Raw genomic sequence first — 19,702 nt, forward strand, 5'->3', positions numbered from 1 at the left:
AAAAATTATTGATCGTCCATTCATGGCTCATACATGAAGATGGCTTGATGTAAGGAATTGCTGTCAATGTGTGCAGAAGGGGCGCAGCTGCAGCTTAAATATAATTACATACCACTCCTTAGCTTCTACTTTGAGGAGAGTTTTATCAACATGTCATGACAGCCTGTAGCTGGCTTTATGCTTCTGCTGTGTTAAGTGGAAAAAGTCATGCCAGTGAAGCATTTAAATGAAAATGAATGAAGAAAGGAACAAAGCATGAAAATGAAAAGTAAGAAATGGGCGATAAAAAAAGAAAATAAAGAGCCTCGATGTATGCACGAAAGTTGCTTATGCAAGCTTTTGCTTTCATGCCACTTAACACGCGCACAGTGTAATTCATGTAGATGGGCACTGTTTCAAGACAAGGCTTCCTCTGAAGGGTGAGACAGCAGTGAGGGTATTTCAGATGTAGCCAGTGTGCAGTTCGAATTCGTGTGTGTGTGTGTGTGTGTGTGTGTGTGTGTGTGTGTGTGTGTGTATGTGTGTGTGTGGGTTTGAGTGGGTGGAAGAGGATGTAAGTAAGTAAAGAACAAGGACAAAGCGAATGAGAGGCAAGCAACAAAGAGTTTCTATACAGAGAGACACACACACACACACTTTTCATGCATACACAAACACACTGTTCAAATGTGCATAAAAGGGTGCACAAAATGTTTGAATGTTTGTTTTATGTCTATGCTATAACAAATACTAAGTTTGTCAAGTCAAACAAGCTAATAAATGCTAGACATCCAAGTCATGTGATACATGTAAGTCAACTTTGCCTTGTTTTACATCTGACAAGGCACAAATATCACATTTTAACATAATTACAGATGTATCCTGTACTAACTAACTGCACAACTACTTAACTAGAAATAAAATAATCAATTGGTTATGCTGAATGTCATATCAATAGCTGTCTTTCAGGGTTTTTTATTCTTTATTAGCATTAATACAATTTAATCCACTTAAAACTACTATGAACAAATGTCAGTTTGAAATATTAGTGTTATTTAATCCACTAAAAGTCCATTTCATCCAAATGTCACTTTGGATTAAGTCAAATTAGTGTGGTGTTTTGCTCATTATTTGTGCTCACATATTATAATGAAAGTCATACGTGTTTGTGTGAACAATACAGTTGTGTGTGCTTGCCTCCCGGGCAGACTCACAAAACTCTGGGTGAGTAAAAAATAAAAGCTGGAACAACACTGACAGATCATTAAAAACAGCCTGTGTAAAGCAATGGAGAGAAACTCCCTCCTGACAAACACTGGCTGTTAAATATTTGTTTTATGACTGACCCCGGAGAGAAGCCAGATTACCTTCCATGCCAGCAGTCACTGCACTTCACTGCACCGCACGGCAAAGATTATCTGACAGGCTAAATTAAAGCAGTGCGGCAAGAGCTTAATTCCATAAAATAATAGTCTTGCCTCCGTCTTTTCTCTTTCCAAATACACGTAAGCTTTCTTAACATGTTTCTTCTGAAAATCATAATAATGAAATGTCAGAGAATATTCCCTCATTCGAAAGTCTCATTTCCAAATCCTCAAATTTTAGAATATCTACCTGCTAATCACTTGGAATTATCGTTTTTAAAGTTGTTAATTCTTCTGCCAAAAATAAGAAACTTAATGTGCGTCACAAGTTTTTCCGTTAAGGAAAATGCACCTGCGCATTTATCAAAGTCATGCAAATATTTGCAAAATAAATACCAGTAGATTAATGTGGCTGGCAAGCAAATGTTAACTTGAGATACAGACAACTTTTCTTAGTGAAGTTGGCTCACCGACAGTTCTTATATGATTAATTAGATAAGATTACATTACCGGATCTGGTTCTGGTGTTCAGTGCTTAAAAGTTTCTTTGAAGAATAACCTTCTACATGTTAATCTGTACGACCGCATTAAACATTGCAACTTCTTTTAATAAGTTCCTCTGACACCTACAACACTGCAGTACTTGTTACAGAATATAAATCTATATTTTAAATTTCTGAAAGTTCTAAAAGAATGAGCATCATTACGTCCGACACAAAGTCTTACATAATTCCCACTTTCACTTGTACAAGACACCTTTACACTGCAGAACACCATTGTGAGGTGAGGTTAATATATTGCAAAAGGGTCATTAATATACACTGGAGGAGCTACTGTATCTTTTGATGCATAAAACAGAATTTCTCCGTCAGTCAGATCTTTGGCACTCTCCTCTTTTATCAATTATTCAGTTTCTCTGACTCATGGGTCCGATAGTTCAGGGTAGTTACAAATTCTTCAGCGATGTTCAGACATCTCCTCTCCCATCCCTCCTCTCAGGGTTCTGCTTTATACTTGTTCTTCCTTTCCGCACACATATATAACTCGAAAACACACACACGTTTTGACTTAAGATGCACACTGGGGCAATGGAGCGTCACTTTTAGTTTGGGCACAGAAACAAAGCACACAGCTGGTTGTGACAAACCAACAAAATGTTTGCCGCTGGTCTGTTTGTCTCCTGCAATCTTAAGATGCTAGAGAGGAGAGGGGCTCCATCTCTCTGCATCAATCAAATGATAAAACTCTTTGAAAGAGGAGCGAGAAAAATAGCGTTTCCTCTTTCCTCAGATCAACAAGATCCAATCCTGTATCTTCAAAGAACCATTTTCCAGCTTCTGGGTTATCTTCAAATTAGTTTTAGATCATATCCTGCATAAAGTTTTGGATGTTCTTGGTCAACAACTGACAATCCTGTGCAGAATGGTGAGCAGAAGTAAGAGCTACAAGACGGAGCTTTTTACAAAAAGCAAACACACCTAGCAAACATGGTCACAGAATTGTGTAATGTGCACTGAAATGACAATCCATGCATATTCTTACATCACACACAGACACAGATATACACATAGATTAACATCGCTGATGCCACTTACCTTGAGTGAGTGGTGCTTGCTCTCATGTAGTATCATCTCCTCAGATATGATGAGAGCTCGGCTGCAGAGGTCAAGAGGCTGGACACGGAGCAAAGACATATTACACAGACACATTAGGACACAAACGTTTTTGAACATTTTTTGATGCTCATTTACTGATAACTGATATTTTTAATCAGATATCAATCCATGACCACAAGCTCATATTACTCGTATTATTACCCGTAGCCTCACTGTCAAACGTAGCCTCACTGTCAAAAGCATGAATACATGCCAGCATTTCTAAAGATAAAAATCAAGTCTATAATATTTTGTTTGTTACAGACTATTAAAGATTAAAATAAAACACAAGTTTGCAGTACCAAGTCCATTTTGGCTCCTAAATCCAAACAATCTGCTAAACGGCAAGCCTTCTGTCTACTGTGAGAAACACAAGTGAAACCGACAGAGAGCTGCGACAGTGAGGTGAAATTTGTGGTCTGAGTATGACAAGACACTGACACTTAAAATTAACTAGTACGGCAATGTGGGAGGAGGGGACTTCCTCTCAAGTCCAAGGGTATGACAAAGGGCCGATTGAATATGTGTGTATGTGTAACATATGCATACTGTGTGAAGCAGGGTCAGGGCTGCACGTTTCTATATGAATAAACAGGAAGTGCCACCACAGTGTCTGCATTTTGAAAGTGTAGATGGCTAAAAATCCTCAAGATACCAACTGTATTTTAAAAATTGCAGTATATGCAAATATCAAACAACTATTATCCTATCTCTTGATGGTCTCCTTTGGTTATTTAATCATATTTTTCAAACAATATTCATCATAACAACTGTATACTGCATGTACATACAGAGAAATTAGGGCATTTATTTTGCAATGAACCACGACTTAACTAGTCCCTGCTTCCTGATTTGGACTTAATTCACCTTGAGAACAATACAAAAGTCTGCTCAATTAGCAAACTTTGAAGAATATCTATGTATTGTAATATTTTTTTTCACACAGCAACTTATAGATACAAGTTGGATGGACCGTACAGAACATCACAATACAGTTCCTTATTTTATGTACTGTATCTAAAAGATAAGCTTAAAAAATAACCACAGACAGATGCACTACGTGCTGTAGCCTTAAGACAGAAACTCAGAAACAGTCTGCATATCTATTATGTGTAATCTGTGAAAACAGAGCCTCCATGACTTGCAAAATACAAGATGCACAAACAGAAAGGTCAATGTATTTCATAAGTGTAAACCTCATATATCTATTTCCTTTTGACCCAAATGTGCCAGGGGGAAAACCATCATATCTAGAATACCACCGGCTTTTGCATATATGCATTCCCCTGTTTGACTACTAAAGAGTGGTTTTCACAGCATCATGGTGACCTAGTGGTCTTAGATGCATTCCACATAACCGCTACAGCGCGTCCAGAGTTCAAGTTCAGCCGGGCATTTGCATGTCATCCCACTCTCGCTCCCTTTATATCCTGTCTGTCTTCTTAAGGCCCAGACAAACCAAACCAACTTCAGAAAACAAGCAGTTAGGAAGGCCCACTGCTGCATCACCTGACTTTGCTGTGTCCCAGCCAAAAAACTTGCACTTGAACACACCACAAAGACTACAGCTGATGGTCAACCAGCATGTATGTCCTGCGCCTGCATGAGAGGACATAACTCTCTACACCAGCAGACAACGCTAGTCTGTAATCCTCATTCAAAAGGGAAACTGGAAGGCCATCTTGACACTAGTTAGCCAGTTAGCACATTAACAACACAATCCAGTGTTGGAAGAACAGAGCATATTTACCACGCACCAGTGAACAATAACACAGACCATCACAAACCTCTTGTGCACTAAACTGAACTGCCAATCAGAGTGATTTCATTCACCGACAGGCTCCACCGTCACCAACGCTGATTCAGCATGTTGACTTTGACCAATAGCTGACCGTCAGCTTGGTGTGTCAGGGCCTTTAGAGCATACTGATGACAATTTTTTTCAGATTTCAGTGCATATAACCCAATCAGCTTGGATTAGAAAATGAAAAAAACAAAATAGTTTTTCATGTGGATAGATGAGAAGATCAATACCACTCCCACTTAACAGACAAATAAGTCTGTAGGAAGCTGCAGCCAGGAGACAGTTAGCCTAGCTTAGCATAAAACCTGGAACCAGAGGGAAACAGCTAGCCTGGCTCTATCCAAAGTTGGCTTACCTGAACAAAGATGGGGAAGATAAGGATCTTGGGTGCCACTTTGACATATCCGTAGTTGGCATGTGGAGTGTGTGAGCGGACAATGGTACAGTTCTGGTAATTGGCAAAGTTGGCATTCTGCTGTTGGTAGCCAGGTACACCGGCGTTAGTAGAGGTGGACGCCGTCTTTGTTGTCTTGGAGTTGTTAGAGCGGCGCAGGAAGCCAGTACGGCTGGAGAGACCCCCACCGCCACCGCCACCACCACCACTCTGGGACTGTGAACCAGAGGCCTGCCGTGTGGGGTATAACCTGGCAGCTGTTCAAGAAAAAGAAGAGGGGGAAGCAGCAGGGGGTAAAGACACAGATTACATGTAATTTCTTCAGCTACATGTGGTGTGTCAGTAACCATCACTTCCATTGAGCTCAGATAACACACACATTTACTTTCTTAGAGAGAGATTAGAAGATTGATAGGACTCCCAGTTCAGGAGATGGTTAGTTTAGCTTAGCATACAGACTGCAAATGGGGAAAAAACACCCAGCGTGGCTCTGTGGAATGGTAACAAAATCCACCTACCAGCACCTCTGCAGCTCACTAATTAACCTTTTTCTCGAATTCGTAGAAAAACCAAAGTGCAAGAACGTCAAGCTGTGGTTTAATGGGGGTTTTAGGGGGATTTTGTTACCTTAGCACTATTTCCCTGCTACATATGTGTCCCCATTTTGGTTGTGGTTAAAATGAAATTTAGCAAATCATGGTCTTGATTTGAACAGTTTATGTCCTTGTCTTACTGTTTACTAGCTACTTGTGTAGACAAAATGACTAAGTATCAGTAACTATAGGACTTTGACTGTAGCTTCTTCACTGCTGGCCCATGTAAAAACTCAGAGACCTCATGAGACCTCAGCTACAAGTGCTACTAAAAAACAGTGTTTTCAGGGACACTCTAACACCAGAGTAGAAACATTTGCATGGTGTGTGTTTGCCTAACAGTGCTCCATAGTGTTAAAGACAGAGAATGCATATTTGATATCTTAAGCTGTTATATTGGCCAGTAAAAAACAAGTGAACATAAAACTGATGATAATTGTCTGTGTGTGTGTTTCACTGACAAAGCACTAAAAAAAAGTAATTGTAAAAGTATTTTTAACTTGCTGTATTTCTAAGGTCAGTCTTATTTTAGACTCTATCAGGGTGCCAAATCTTAAGTGAATTTAATCAGACTCATTAAAATAACAATTACCTGAATGTGAAGTCAAAAATTAGATTAACATTGGGCTACATCCAAAGGAAAAATAAGGCACCAAAGCCAACTTAAACAAAGGCTTTCAGCCAAAATACTCAACAGAGTTCACTGTGGCCTTTGACAAAACACTGTATGAGTATGAACAGGTCTTACCTAACGTTCCCTGGTTGTCTTGGTAAACAGGCCTCAAGATCTGAAAACAGAATAATATTAAATTACATTAATATTAAATAGGCTTGTATCAGCACAATGATATCTGACATCTAATCCATAGCTTAGAATGGAATGGAGCCAAAAGACGTCAAAACAATGACATGAGATACAGTATGCCATTGTTTTATTGGGGAATTGATACTATAGTATATTGATAGTCTTAATGCAAGTCTGATCTTAACTTTCCATAATGTGATATCTGGACAAGAAGAGACACTGCATATCCTTAATTCAATAAAGGAGAACTGCCAATAAATATGTCTTACTTGTGTCCTACACTTTCTTTTGCTGTGTTGCTATGCCATGAGTTTGTGTTAAGGGGTCAGGCTGGGTGTTATCATGTGTGGTTTCTTGCATGACATTGAATTTAGTGTCTAGGACTCAGCTGAGCCCATTTGAGTTGAGCTGGACTAGAGCAAGGCAAATTAGAAAAAGGCTGCCACTACATCACATGTTCAGATTAATGTAATGCTTCAAGCATGTCATCAGCGTGCTTTTCTGAAAGCTTCTTGTGTTAAATATCTCTGTAATGTGGGCTTTCGAAGCTCTTTGTTTGCGAACTAGAGTATTGTGTCGGTGTGATATGTCACCAACATGACCCATTTCCACAGGGCTCTCGGTATATTTAGCCTGTGATGGCCACCACAAACTCTCGCCAAATCCCTGCCTCCTCTTTTGTTTGGGACTGAAGTGGTGGCTGATTGAAGGGGAACGTTTCTTCACCATGAACAACTTGGGCATGTGCGTCTAATCTTTTTCCAGAGGCTGACTAGACCACTCGACACTTTCATTTTGTCAGTGATTTCTCCGAATCTGCCCTTCTTTTTCCTTCTAAAAATCAGTCTCACCTTATGTGTGGGATTGTTTCACGACACAATGTCTCTTGCTGTGCACTATAATAACTGAAACTCAACTTGAGAGACATTCACAGGTGAAGATGGACACTACATGAGGCACACACACAGGCACACAGACACAACAGAAACACACACAGCTCCAAGTTAAAAACAGACACAGAGGAAGAGATTAGAAAATAAGATATTTTAACTATATGAACGCCAAAGGATTTAGTTAGTTAGAAATGTTTTAGAAATGTTTTAAAAGTCTTGAAAAATAGTGCAGAGGGCACTGCTGCAGGGACAATGACCTCAACACATGTTGAATGTTTTGGTTTGTTAGCCTGAGGTTGTTAATGGGTTAGTATTGTATTATTACAGTTTTGTTAGCTGAGGAATTCAGTTCAGTCTTTTTGATTTAATGAGTTTGCTTTATTTTTGTTTTTATGATCAAAGCTTTTACCTCATATACATGATGTCACTGAATGAAAAAATAAGTACATGCTGTATAAAATGTCATATACATGTCATACTGTGCATGTACATGCATGTTATACTGAAAATGTATATTGTGAAATGGACCAGTATTGAAATATGCGTATTACTTTTGTTGAATTCTTCCTTTCTTCAATGCCAGAACTATTTGTTATTAAAATACTGATGTATGATCCACGGCACACAGATGATTTATTGATTCTATGTGTTATCTGTAGGATAAGTTACTTCAGATACATTGTTCTGCTTGGTTTGTAGAATGTAATGAAAGAAATACTGCCAAAGCTTCACATAGTATAGGCATACAGTATATTATTAACAGCTATAACGTATGTTATTGTCTTCTCTTCCTTTTCAGTCTGTTGCCACATATCTACATTAGGCTGACCTGTGTGAAGTATATGCAGTGTGTGTCTTAAAGGGTAACTGTTTTTTTTTTTCAACCTGGAACCTTTTTTTGCCATGTTTTTGTGTCTAAGTGACTAATGGAGACAACAATTTTTGAAATTGATGCAGTAATGAGCGAGGCAGCCAGCAGCAGCGGAAAAGGCTGCGGTGTAACGTTAATGGGCAATTGTGCACCATCCACTCAAACTGTCTGTTTTTGCCACTGACAGGTTCAGATTATTATTCTGAGTGTCTGACAACATTATGGAAAGCATCCCTACTTGTTAAAGAGTAAAATCCTTTTTGTTGAACCAAACACAGCCCTGAAATCTCTGTCGCCAAACCCACCAGACTTCATTTAAATAAACAGTAAATTTTTCAGCATAAAACTCACTTTATTCAAAGTGGAACAGGAACAAAATAAAACTCACAAAGACCATCTTGGTTCATCCTTCCACTGTCGTAACAATCACTAACTCTGGTGTGGTTAAAATAAACTCTTAAATCACAAAATTAGATGTGGAAATGTGCTGGCTCTGTAAATGCTAAAATTACTGTTAATTTAAATGGAATCTGGTGGGTTTGACTATAGCCATTTTGGGTCTGTTTCTGTTTAAACAGGTTTAAACAAAGGACTTTACTCTATAACAAAAACGTCCTTCTCTGTAGGATCGTTTTCATAATGTTGCCAGAAACTTAGAGTAATAATATGAGCCTGAGTGGCAAAAGCAAGCACTTCTACTGGACGCATATTGACGGTGCAAACATGCCTCAAGTGGGTGCACTGCAGTAGTTTTCACTGATGCCACCTGCTGCGGTATCACTCAATACAGGAGCAATTTCAAAAATTGTCTCCATTATTCACTTAGAAAGAAAAACACGATACAGTCCAGGTAGAAAAATATCAAAGTTTCCCTTTAAAGCACAAACAGTGAGATAGCAGTAACCCAAATGGCCCACACACACTTTACGAACAGTCCTTCTATCTATCAGCACCGGGGATGAAAGGTAAGGACACATATCTAGGATGAGCCACCATATGACCATGGTGAGGATGAGGAGGACGAAGAAGATGATGAAGATGCAGTCCACCACCAGTCTGCGGTACCTGGCTTCCAGGGTTGATGGGGGCCAGGATGATGTAGTTGTCCCCGTTGGATGCCTTCACTCTGGTACCCTTTAGTGTGGCGGTATGAGGGTGGTGGAGGTGACGCGGTTTCCCATCCAGCTCCTCGGCCGACCCTCCCTGGGCCCCCCATGCCAGGGTCCCTACGCCTATACTGCTGCTATTTCCAGCTTCTGTGCCGTTGACCAGCAGCCTGCGGGTGGCAGTGGCACGGTGGTGGGCTGGGAGAGGCGGCACAGCTGGGGGGGTTTTGCTGGTTCCAACGTCTGGTGCGCGCCTGCGAGTCGGGGGTGAGGGGGCGTCATAGTTTGAAGTTGAGGGCTTGTAGGAGGGCCGATGGATGAGGCCCTCAAAACTAGGCTTAGCTGAAGGGCCTGTGCGCCACACCACCAGTGTGATTTCATTGGCGCTGGTTCTAAAATGAGAAAGAAACATAATGATAAATCTGAAGGAATATAAATTCTCAGTATATATTCTGTGAAAATGCAACATCAACTGTACACCCTTAGAAATAAAGGTGCTAACTAGAACCATATAGCATTCTTCAACTTGTTCTCATAGAAGAGCCTTTTTTATAAAGGTCTCACCTTGAACCCTTTCAGAGGTTTCTGCCTAGAAGATACATTAAGATACAGAAGAACATAACCTAGAAACATGCGAAAGGTTTCACCTATGAGAGGTTCTTTCCACCTTCTAAGGGTGCTAACAAGAACCCCCCCACACTTTTTTAGAACAAGGGTTTCATCTACAACCTACCCACGGGTCTCTAAAAATAGTCATTAACGACATTACCTATACTCTAAAAATGATTCATGGGGTTGGTTGATAACACTCAAAATAATTAAGTTTTTCAGCATAAAAAAGTACATTTGATTCATCAACATGTTTAAGTCAGTTGACAATTTATTTTTTTTAAAGTTGGTCAACATTTTTGACATTTCTGAGTAGGACGGACTTAAAATAAATTAGTTAAGTAAAATAATTTGACCACTAAAGGGCTTAAATTACATTAGGACCAAATACAAATTGCTAGTTACTAGGTTACCAAAAGGAAAGCCATGTGGTATTGTTGGGCATGAAATGATGCTTAAGCTATGGACTATGGCAGAACACAAGTAAATAGACAAGTAAAATGGATTTAGTAATGGGATAACAGATACCATTTGAAACATGGGTAAACATTTGAGTATTGGAGGGTGAGGATCTTTTAACGCTCATGCTTTCAATAATCCTTGACTCGTTCTTCAAAAAGGGTTCTTTAATTGAAGTTAAAATTGGCAATGCGTTCTTCATTTAAAGAACAATTTTTGAAGAACAAGTCAAGGATTATTGAAAGCATGAGTGATCCTCACCCTCTATTTCTCAAATACTTACCCATGTTTCAAATGGTATCTGGAATCCCCTTACTAAAATAGTCTTACAAAGAACACTTGAATAATGTTTTCTTCAAGACAAGGTTCTTCAGCTCTGGGTAAAACCTAAGCTCTTCAGGATGATACCATTTTGAGCCCTTGGTTCTAAGAGTGTACATGTATCTGTAATTTCTTCTGTAAATCATTTCAAGTATAATTCAAATCTTTGTTGAATATTTGCATACGATTGTATTATAGTTATAGGTCTGTGATATAAGAATGTAACAAAAGTAAAAGTACAGAGCAAAGTCTATGTAAATCTGTTATATTATTTACTATTAACTGAATCATAAAAGTACTTATGGGAAAACTCAGTGAGGAAAGAAATGGGTATGAAACACTTAAGTACATATCTAAGATTGTTGACTCCTGATAAATCACTGACATCAGATTGCACAGTAACTCATTGTGGATCTCTTTGCCCTAAAAGCATCGGCTAAATGAATGTAATGTAATTTAATTTCCACCTCATCTCACTGTACAGCGAATTCTATGGCTACAGGCATCTACATGCAAAATTTAAATGAATGCTCTTTACATACACCACAGGTTTTGTTCAGGCAGTCATACATATCTAATGGCTCAGCTTGGCCTGTCACTCAACCACAATACCCATATTAACTCCTTAAACCAATCAGCCCATCAGGTTATCATTACAAATCACTGATCCTTGGTCCTGAATAAGCCTGTGAAAATGCTTCTCCAACATTTTGGTGTAAATCAGCCCATAATCCTCTGGTGTGTTGAACTCATTACCTGATAGCATGGGCTAAGTCCACACATTTCCACTGCTCCACTGGCTGACCATTTAGCTGCAGGAGAGTGTCCAACTGCTGCAGACCTGCCTGATCCGCTGGACCCCCTGCCAGAGTGAAGAGATAGCAAAAGTTCACATGATTACACACTCTCAGTTGAGATGAAAGCAATCCAGGGCTACAGCTCCTTTATGTTTCAAGCTTCCTCCTTCACTATTGGAGGTGCAGAATGGCAAATTACCATACAGATGAAACAATAAAATAATAATCTGATATTGAGATGCTCTGTTGTTTTCTGAGGCAAAATTCAGTCGGTATTCCCTTTCATCTCTCCGCAGGGACGGTAACGATGTGCTCAGCTCAAGATTCAGCATTTTGTTCAAAGACGCAGCAGCGGGGTGGACATCTGCCAACACGGGGGCTTGACTCCAAGTCGTCCATTTGACGGACAGGCTCCCCTATTAAGTTCAACACCCTGCTGACTGAGCCGATGCTAATGGTAATTTTCCAAGCTACAACCAGTGAAATTAAAAAACATGAATTAGCCACAGGTGCCAGGTGAAACTTTCATGCTGATGTACAACTAAAGCAACCTTTACAGTAGTACAATCCATTACCATATTGTTTACAAAGTCCAGTGTCCTTAAATTGGAATGCAGGAAAAGAATCAATAGGTTCTGACTTAGGAGGCAGTTCAACCACCTGCTTTGACACCATATACTTTATATATCGTATCACAGTGTGCAGCCTCAAGCTACGTTAATGTCATAAATATTAAAACTAAAAATATAGTGTTGGCAGCCCTGCAAGTGAAAATGGAAAACATCCCTTACAGCCAGACCGCATTACAATCAAATCTACTCTAGTAAAGTAACTTTGTTTATGGCTGCTTTTAAATTTACAAATGTATAATTTAGTGAGTTGCAATGAGAAATGCTTTGTAAAAATTAAATAAAGATTGTTCTGTCTTTAAGTGTCTTGGGCCCAAAGACAATGCAGAATAGCTAGGACCTTAAAATTTAAACAACAGCATCTCTCTGAAAAGTTGAGTTTCATTCACACAGACATGTTCATGCAAAACTTGCCTGGATCAACAGCCTGCACCCTCACAGGGGAATCCGAGCAGATGGTGAAGCCATATCCATCCTTTCCTCGAAGGATGGTCACCTGTAGGACACACACGCAAACACACACAGTCACTTTGTGATAGGAAGATGGGACCCCTCTGTCTCTCCCTCCCCCCAACTACCTGAGGAACCAAAAGTAGCATGCTGGCAAAATAATCAACTTCCTTCCTACAGGGCGATTAAGTAGATTTGTATTCTGCTTCTACTTCCTATTAAAACTGTCTTGACAGCAGTTTCCCGGTGAACCCAATTAGCTGCGTTAGTGGGAAAAACAACTCCAAGAGATGGAGGAAAGATGTTCTTTGTCTAGCAGTTGGGGTATCTACTGAGCGCACATTGTCTATTTATTCAGACCTATACTCTGTCATGTGTACAGTTGGTGCGCCAAAATAAAGAGAAATATAAACACAAAAAATGCTGTGAAAACAAACACAATGTCTCTGTCACAGAAAAACATAAATATTTCACAACTATATAGACTTTTACTGTGTTTGACTACTTTTCTTTCCCCTACATCCTCATCACCAATGCAGCATGTCATGGACTTTACATTTCTCTGCTGTTTAAAACTGTGCTGCATTTACAGAATTACTCTTTGTATTCATTGTGGATTAAAACCTGGTTTAAAACACTCTGGCGAAAGGGACTCTACTTTCTTTTAGTATTCATGCAAATTTCTGGGTGTCTTTGTTTTAATAGTTTTTCATATTTAGTACAAATAACTGAGAAGAGTAAATGCAGACTGTTAAAACTTTTTTTATGTTAGTCCCAGTGAGCTTAAGAATTTGTTTTCCGAAGCCAAAGCAGCATAATTAGATACAGCAAGTAATTGTGTATTATTAAACATTAAGAAAAATGTGGTCTATTATGAAGTTGCTAAAAAATACCGCTCTTTATGGGTTTATTTTTCCTTCTTAGACTATTTTCTTAATATTCTTAATAAAAGTAAACAGCTCCACAAAGGGCAGTAAGGATCGTAAAGCCAAGTCCAAATGTTGTAACTAGTGCACCCTGAATTACTGGATAATATGCAAGCATCAGGGGTAGAGTTTAAATCCAGTTTTATGTCACATAAATACTGCATAAATACAATCTCAGAGTTACGATACATTATTTAGAAATACAACGCGCAGACACATTTGCTCAAATACACCAGATTCACACACACAGACACACAGACAGACACACAGAGACAATACTGATGACTCTTTCCCATTGTCTCTCTTTTCTCTTTGACCCTGCGTCGTCAAACATTCGGTACCTATGCCCGAATGTCTGAGCCAAAGTCAACAAAGTTCCGTCCAAAACATCTCACTTTCCATCTCATCTGCTGACAACCAGGGGCCCAAAACACACAGACACCGCCCCCAACAACCCCCAGATTCCTCTTTTTATTTCTCGCTCTTTTTCTAGCTGGTGAAAACATGTACATGCGGCTAAATTACAGTCGACCCAAGATGCAGCGACTTGCAGAAATATGGTGATTATTCAGGGGCCTGAAGCCTGTGATGACCCTAAAATGTCGGGTACGATTGCGGTTTCTTATAGTCCAGTGATTTTATGTGCCCTGTGTCACTGTTTGGGGCCACAATTCCTTTACCATATTTGTCTGCCCTTCAGTCCCTCCAGTTTCTCTCTGTTTCAGTCGATGTCTTAACTGACACTGCTGAAAAAATAATTGCCATGATACAGAGAAAGACAGCAGATTTTGTTACCTGCTGTATAAAAGAAATCAGGATTGCTGTCTGTTTTTGTACGCCTGTACCCTCTTTGATAAGCTGAGATTGTTGCCCTGCACTGTGTGTATATTTTCCTATGAAGACAGACGGATGTAAACTAATCCTCGAGCCTGGCTGTGTGACAGAAACAGAAAGCAAAGAAGGAGATACACAGAAACTGAGAGACTGACTGTAGGTGAAGAGAGATGAAAAGATGATAAACAGGGATGAAGTAGATAAAAGACGGATTAAATAATGGTATAAGAGGGCAGTGGGACTTGAGACGGAGCAGATGACAAAGACAAATAGAAGCGCAGATGGTATGAAAAAGACATTTCACTGGAATTAAGGAAGACAAACAACAAACAGTCGAACAGTTTGAAAGATGGGCTGGAAAATTAATGTGAGGGAAAATACTGAAAAGCAAAGATGGTGACTCAAAATTAACAGAAATGACAGAGACATCGATCTGTCACGCCTCATCCATCTGTCTATCCATCTATGTCTGTGTCTTTTTATCAAACGCTGTCTCAGACATTGTGTCCTTTTTAGGCAAACTCACAGAACTGCCTAATTTGAACTGTTTAATCCAAACTCCAGAGCCTTTACAGCATTAATTAAATTTGTAAGCATAGCTGAGTCCAACCACTTGGACTCCTCTATGGTCTGCCTGGGAGAGGCAGTCCCATGCCCCTTTTCCACTTCTAAATGAAAGCAGAGGGATTATTTTCAAACTGGAGGAGAAAAGAGAAGACTAGCCTGGGAATACTACAAGAAGTCAGTATGAATGTTCTTTAAAGTGAAGTTTTTTTTCTTCAGTGCATCAAGATGTATTACTGAAAATGAATGAAGATAAACGAGGAAAAGTTCCCTGCATGCATTAAATATTTAATTTGTATGAGTAGGGCCTTATTGATGAATTAATAATTCAATCAAAGGGACTGTGGTAGAACTGACAAGACTAAAACGAACCATTTTAACTCACTTGTAATGAATTTAGATGTGCCCAAGGCAGTAAACCCTGTAGCCTATGTGTGTGCAGTATGTGTTCATGCATGTGAGACAGAGCTTCTCCCTTTTTACATGCATGCCTCATTGCTCCACCATCCTTCCAGACATGACTGCATGAAGCTACGAGAAGAAATCCTGCCAGTCTGATGATCTGATGATTACAGGGCATGCGTCTGCTTTCCAGCAGTGCAGCAGAGGTAACATTGACTGCTGACAGCTCTGCTAAACGAAATCTACCAACCACACAAATGATATACGTATACGTCATATCAGCTTAGTCTTCATTGTTTTACTCCCTTCAAAATATTCAAACATTGAAATGAAATCATATTCTGTTCCATCACATTTAATTTTCTATGTGTTCTAACATGCAATTCAGATGTGCACAAAGTGGCTTATATAAGGAGAGCGGCATCGCTTCATATCATGGCAAATGTTTTTCTCCTCTCCTCCACTCCTGCAATCCTTCCCTAACTATGTGAACAATAAATAATGTAGCAGACAGAAAGCACGTTCTGCCCTCTCTACAAGCACACATCCCTTACAGTCAGTTTTTCCTCTCCGGATGTTTTGGAGAAGCAGTTGAAAGTGCATTTTCTTCTGCGCGGTAATGGCAGGATTTGATAGTGTGCAAACAAAGATATCACCACATAAATGTTTTGCATGCCGTTTTTGTTTTAGACAGTTTGACAGCTATTGTTGCGGCTTTATAAATTATAAAATGTAGCTTTTGCAAATTAGTTATGAAAGCACTATTAGAGACTAACTATCAGACTCTGTTTTCATTCTCCAAATCTCTCACTCACACCTGATGCACCCTTCCTCTCCTCCCCCTACTCTATGGAACACACACACACACCTGAGGCAGCCTACATCCGATGCACAGGTGGCACAGCCCGTGGATAGTGTGCATCACACCTCCGCCTCCTCCTCCTCCTCCTCCTCCTCTTCCTCCCCCTCCTCTTTCTCCAGTGTTCAAGTCTGCAGCCAGCACACACACACTGCGACGGTGACTTTCAACCTGGCCGGCGCCTCTGCATCCCGAGTATCTCCACAGCTTCCTCTGTGCGGCTGAGTGTGTGCTCCTGGGGCTGTGCTCCGACGGCTGGGTGGACTTGAGTGTGTTGTGAATCATCTCAACAGTGACAGCTGCCCAAAGAGTGGCTGGGGTGGCTTTAGTTTTGCAGTGTTCAAAATGTCCGATTTCCAGGTGACAGTTGAGCTGTGGCTCTTGATAATAATATCGGGTTTCACCTTGCTAGTGTAACAAAAATGTGTCCTTGGAGACTTTATTCAGCCAAACTGGCCCCTTCCCCCAAATGAGTCTAGATTCAATTTTCTCGGTAATAGTCCTTTCTGCAAAATTGGCGTCAATCTGCCACTGACCTCCAGCTGCACTGTTATCCATCCAAGGCTCCTTAGTAACGACTCCAGTCATGAATGCACATTTTCATGAGTCTGTACCTGTCATTTCATCCACAACTTCACCTCTTCCTCTTTGCTCTTTTAAAACCTCAGGTCAATCTCCCCCTCTTCGTTCCTTCAACTTTCCTTCGCCCTCTTCTCTCCTTGCATTTGTTCTATCCCGTAACACGCCGTCCAGCTCCTTGCTCTGTGGCGTGAACAGCAGCAGTTGCAGTAGCCCCTGAGATCAGCTGTGTGAGAGTGTGTGTGGCGGCGTCATGTAGGCGAGACTGGCGCTGGCTCGGCCTGCTCAGGCCACACTGTAGCTCCTGGCAGGGGCGCTCATGGGAACTCTTCAGCAGCAGAAGAATAGGAGGAAGTGCCTCCCACCGCCACCCCCCTTCCACACGCATACACACACATGCTCATGCACACATACACTTATGCATACCTCGCCACCCCATAGCCAGGACGGCTTTGTGTGTCTGCCCCCGATAAGGCCAGTTTGCTTCCTGAGTCCACACTATGAAGCCGTGAGAGGTGCTACAGCTCTCAGTCTTTTGCAAATATACACTGAAGTGACTAATGTTGGTGGCACGAGTGAGACAAGGGGAAAAGACAGGATTTTAATAGGCATAATCTGCAAACTTATAACAGTAGACCTCGACTCCGGACCATATTTACATTGAAAACGGAAATGTTTCTGATTGCTTATGACTTTTAGGTCTCACAACTATTAATGACCACATTTCCTAACAAAAGAGAATGATGGCAGTTTTGTTACTCACTCTCTCTCTCTCTCTCTCTCTCTCTCTCTCTCTCACACACACACACACACACCTCAATCACACTTCACACCTCATCAGAAGCTTTCCACCTTAGCTCCCACACTCCCCAATCTCTACCCAGACATGCTTGTTTGTTATGTTTCCAACTTCCATATTTCCTCTGCTTTTCCTTTCAGCTGCTCCCCCCTCACCCCCAACAGTACGGTACGGAAATTCACAGGTCTGTGACCGCTGACAATCTCCCCTCCTCTTCCAGTTATCCAAACATAACTGTTATTTTTGTTTTCAATATTCGTATGCCTGGGAAAGGGGTGGTAATCTGCAAAAAAATAACAACAAACACCTCAGCAGCAGCTCAAAAAAAAAAAAGAAAAAGAAAAAGAAAAAGCCTGTTCAATTACGGCTAAAACAGTGGCCAGTCTAACCCCTAGCAACCCCATTAATTCCCTGCTTGCCTCTTTTCCTTTTTAGCGTTTGGATGTCTGGCTCATGGAATGAAACATGGACAGAGAAGTGACGGAGAAAGAGAGGGGTGAAAGAGGAGCGATGCTGCACTAGTCTCTACAATGCTAATAAAGTGGCAGAAAAGGCCGTTGTCTTAAGATCCCTTCATGCCAGTAGTAATGGCAGCTTTTCCCTGTTTGCCTTTTCAAAAGGGCGAGGGTTACCCGTCAAGCACACAAAAAACACTTTCTCTCTCTTTCATGCTGCGCTGTTCACCTCTAAATAGGCAGAAGGACGGATTAGAGGGAGAGAAGAAAGGGAGAGAAGAAAGCATGTCTTAGGGAGAGGAGTGAAAGAAGAGTTTGAAAAGCTTGTCTAGGAGCCAGACGAGGCCAATCTGGTGTTTAGTAGTGTGGGATCTCCCTCTGTCTCTCTCTCTCTCTTTCTGACCTGAATAAACAGCTATGAAAGAAGGCGGCGTCTTCCAAGCCAGTGAACACGCATGATGGGTCAATAAGTCCAAGTTCAGGGTCACAGCTGAAGTTGTTATTAAAGTCCAAACTGTGGAAGCTCAACATATGGATTCGTAACTACAGACACAACATTTTGAAAGTGACACTGTGCAAAATATGAGACAGTGAGATGACTACAAACCTAACAGAGCAGCCCCGCGGCTTCAGCCTTTGAGTACTTAGGCTAGGCCTCCACAAATTCAAATAAGGTTTAGCACTTCATAAATGTATAAGTCAAATTTTATGTGTTTAGTGCACATCACAGTAAAGCAGTGGAAGACTAATGCACACAGAAATTGTCAAATCTAAGAATCTACAGACAACGCTAACATCTGCTTAACATTAGCAGATATATTTACAATGTTCACCATTTAAGTTTAACATGTTAGTATGCTAACATTTGGTAATTAGCACAGAAGACAAAATACAGCAACTGATGGGTCATTTTGCAGGTATTCTGGCTTTGCACAAATACAAAATATTACTGTGTGAGGGCGATAAATAAAAGTCAGGACATCATCAGTGTAATTACAAGTCCTCCTGAGGGTGACATGAATGTCAGCGTCAAATTTAATGGCAAGCCATCTAATAATTCTGTGGGCATTTCATTATGAACCACAAATTTCAAACTCATGACGGTGCTTGAGGAAAAATCAGGGCATCATAAGGTCAAATTGATGGAAAGCCATCTAATATTTGCTTCAAGTTTTAAGTTCTTTGATGTCATTCATCATCCAGAACTGCTTATCCTATTCAGGGCTGCAGACAATCAAAGGATCCCAGAGAAAACCCAAGTGCAAACTCTACACAGAAGGGTCCCAGTTCTGGTTGAACCTGGAACCACTAGTGATGCACAATAAAATTGGCACGTCAACAGTATCAACTGATACTGGCTTTAAAATGAAATATCTTAATCAGCCAACATGCCGATAATATTGGTAAGTCATCAATATCGGCCAATATCTGCTTTAAAATGAACTGTAAGAACTGGCCAACATGCTTTTTCTTAATTTGCACAATGAATGAATATCACATACACTGAAAAATATTGTATGTCTACTGTATTGTCTCCATCTGCTGGTGGGCCATC

At 40.4% G+C, this 19,702-nt stretch overlaps 1 protein-coding gene across 4 annotated transcripts in view; it reads right to left on the reverse strand.

Annotated features, from left to right (window-relative positions):
* rgs3a (regulator of G protein signaling 3a) overlaps window positions 1-19,702 on the reverse strand; it is a 205,048-nt gene that overhangs the window by 118,683 nt on the left and 66,663 nt on the right. For 2 of the 4 annotated variants that reach the window (XM_033646286.2, XM_033646289.2), the window contains 6 exons: window positions 12,694-12,775; window positions 11,610-11,715; window positions 9,424-9,856; window positions 6,538-6,577; window positions 5,158-5,453; window positions 2,939-3,016 (listed from right to left, as the gene is read on the reverse strand). In XM_033646286.2, coding sequence (XP_033502177.1) covers window positions 2,939-3,016; window positions 5,158-5,453; window positions 6,538-6,577; window positions 9,424-9,856; window positions 11,610-11,715; window positions 12,694-12,775 — 1,035 coding nt within the window. Of the gene's footprint in view, window positions 1-2,938; window positions 3,017-3,300; window positions 3,423-5,157; window positions 5,454-6,537; window positions 6,578-9,423; window positions 9,857-11,609; window positions 11,716-12,693; window positions 12,776-16,323; window positions 17,204-19,702 lie in introns of those variants that run through there. The other 2 variants (XM_033646288.2, XM_033646290.2) reach the window with 2 other exon arrangements.

Source organism: Epinephelus lanceolatus, chromosome 19, assembly GCF_041903045.1.
Source record: "Epinephelus lanceolatus isolate andai-2023 chromosome 19, ASM4190304v1, whole genome shotgun sequence".
NCBI classification, from domain to species: domain Eukaryota; kingdom Metazoa; phylum Chordata; class Actinopteri; order Perciformes; family Serranidae; genus Epinephelus; species Epinephelus lanceolatus.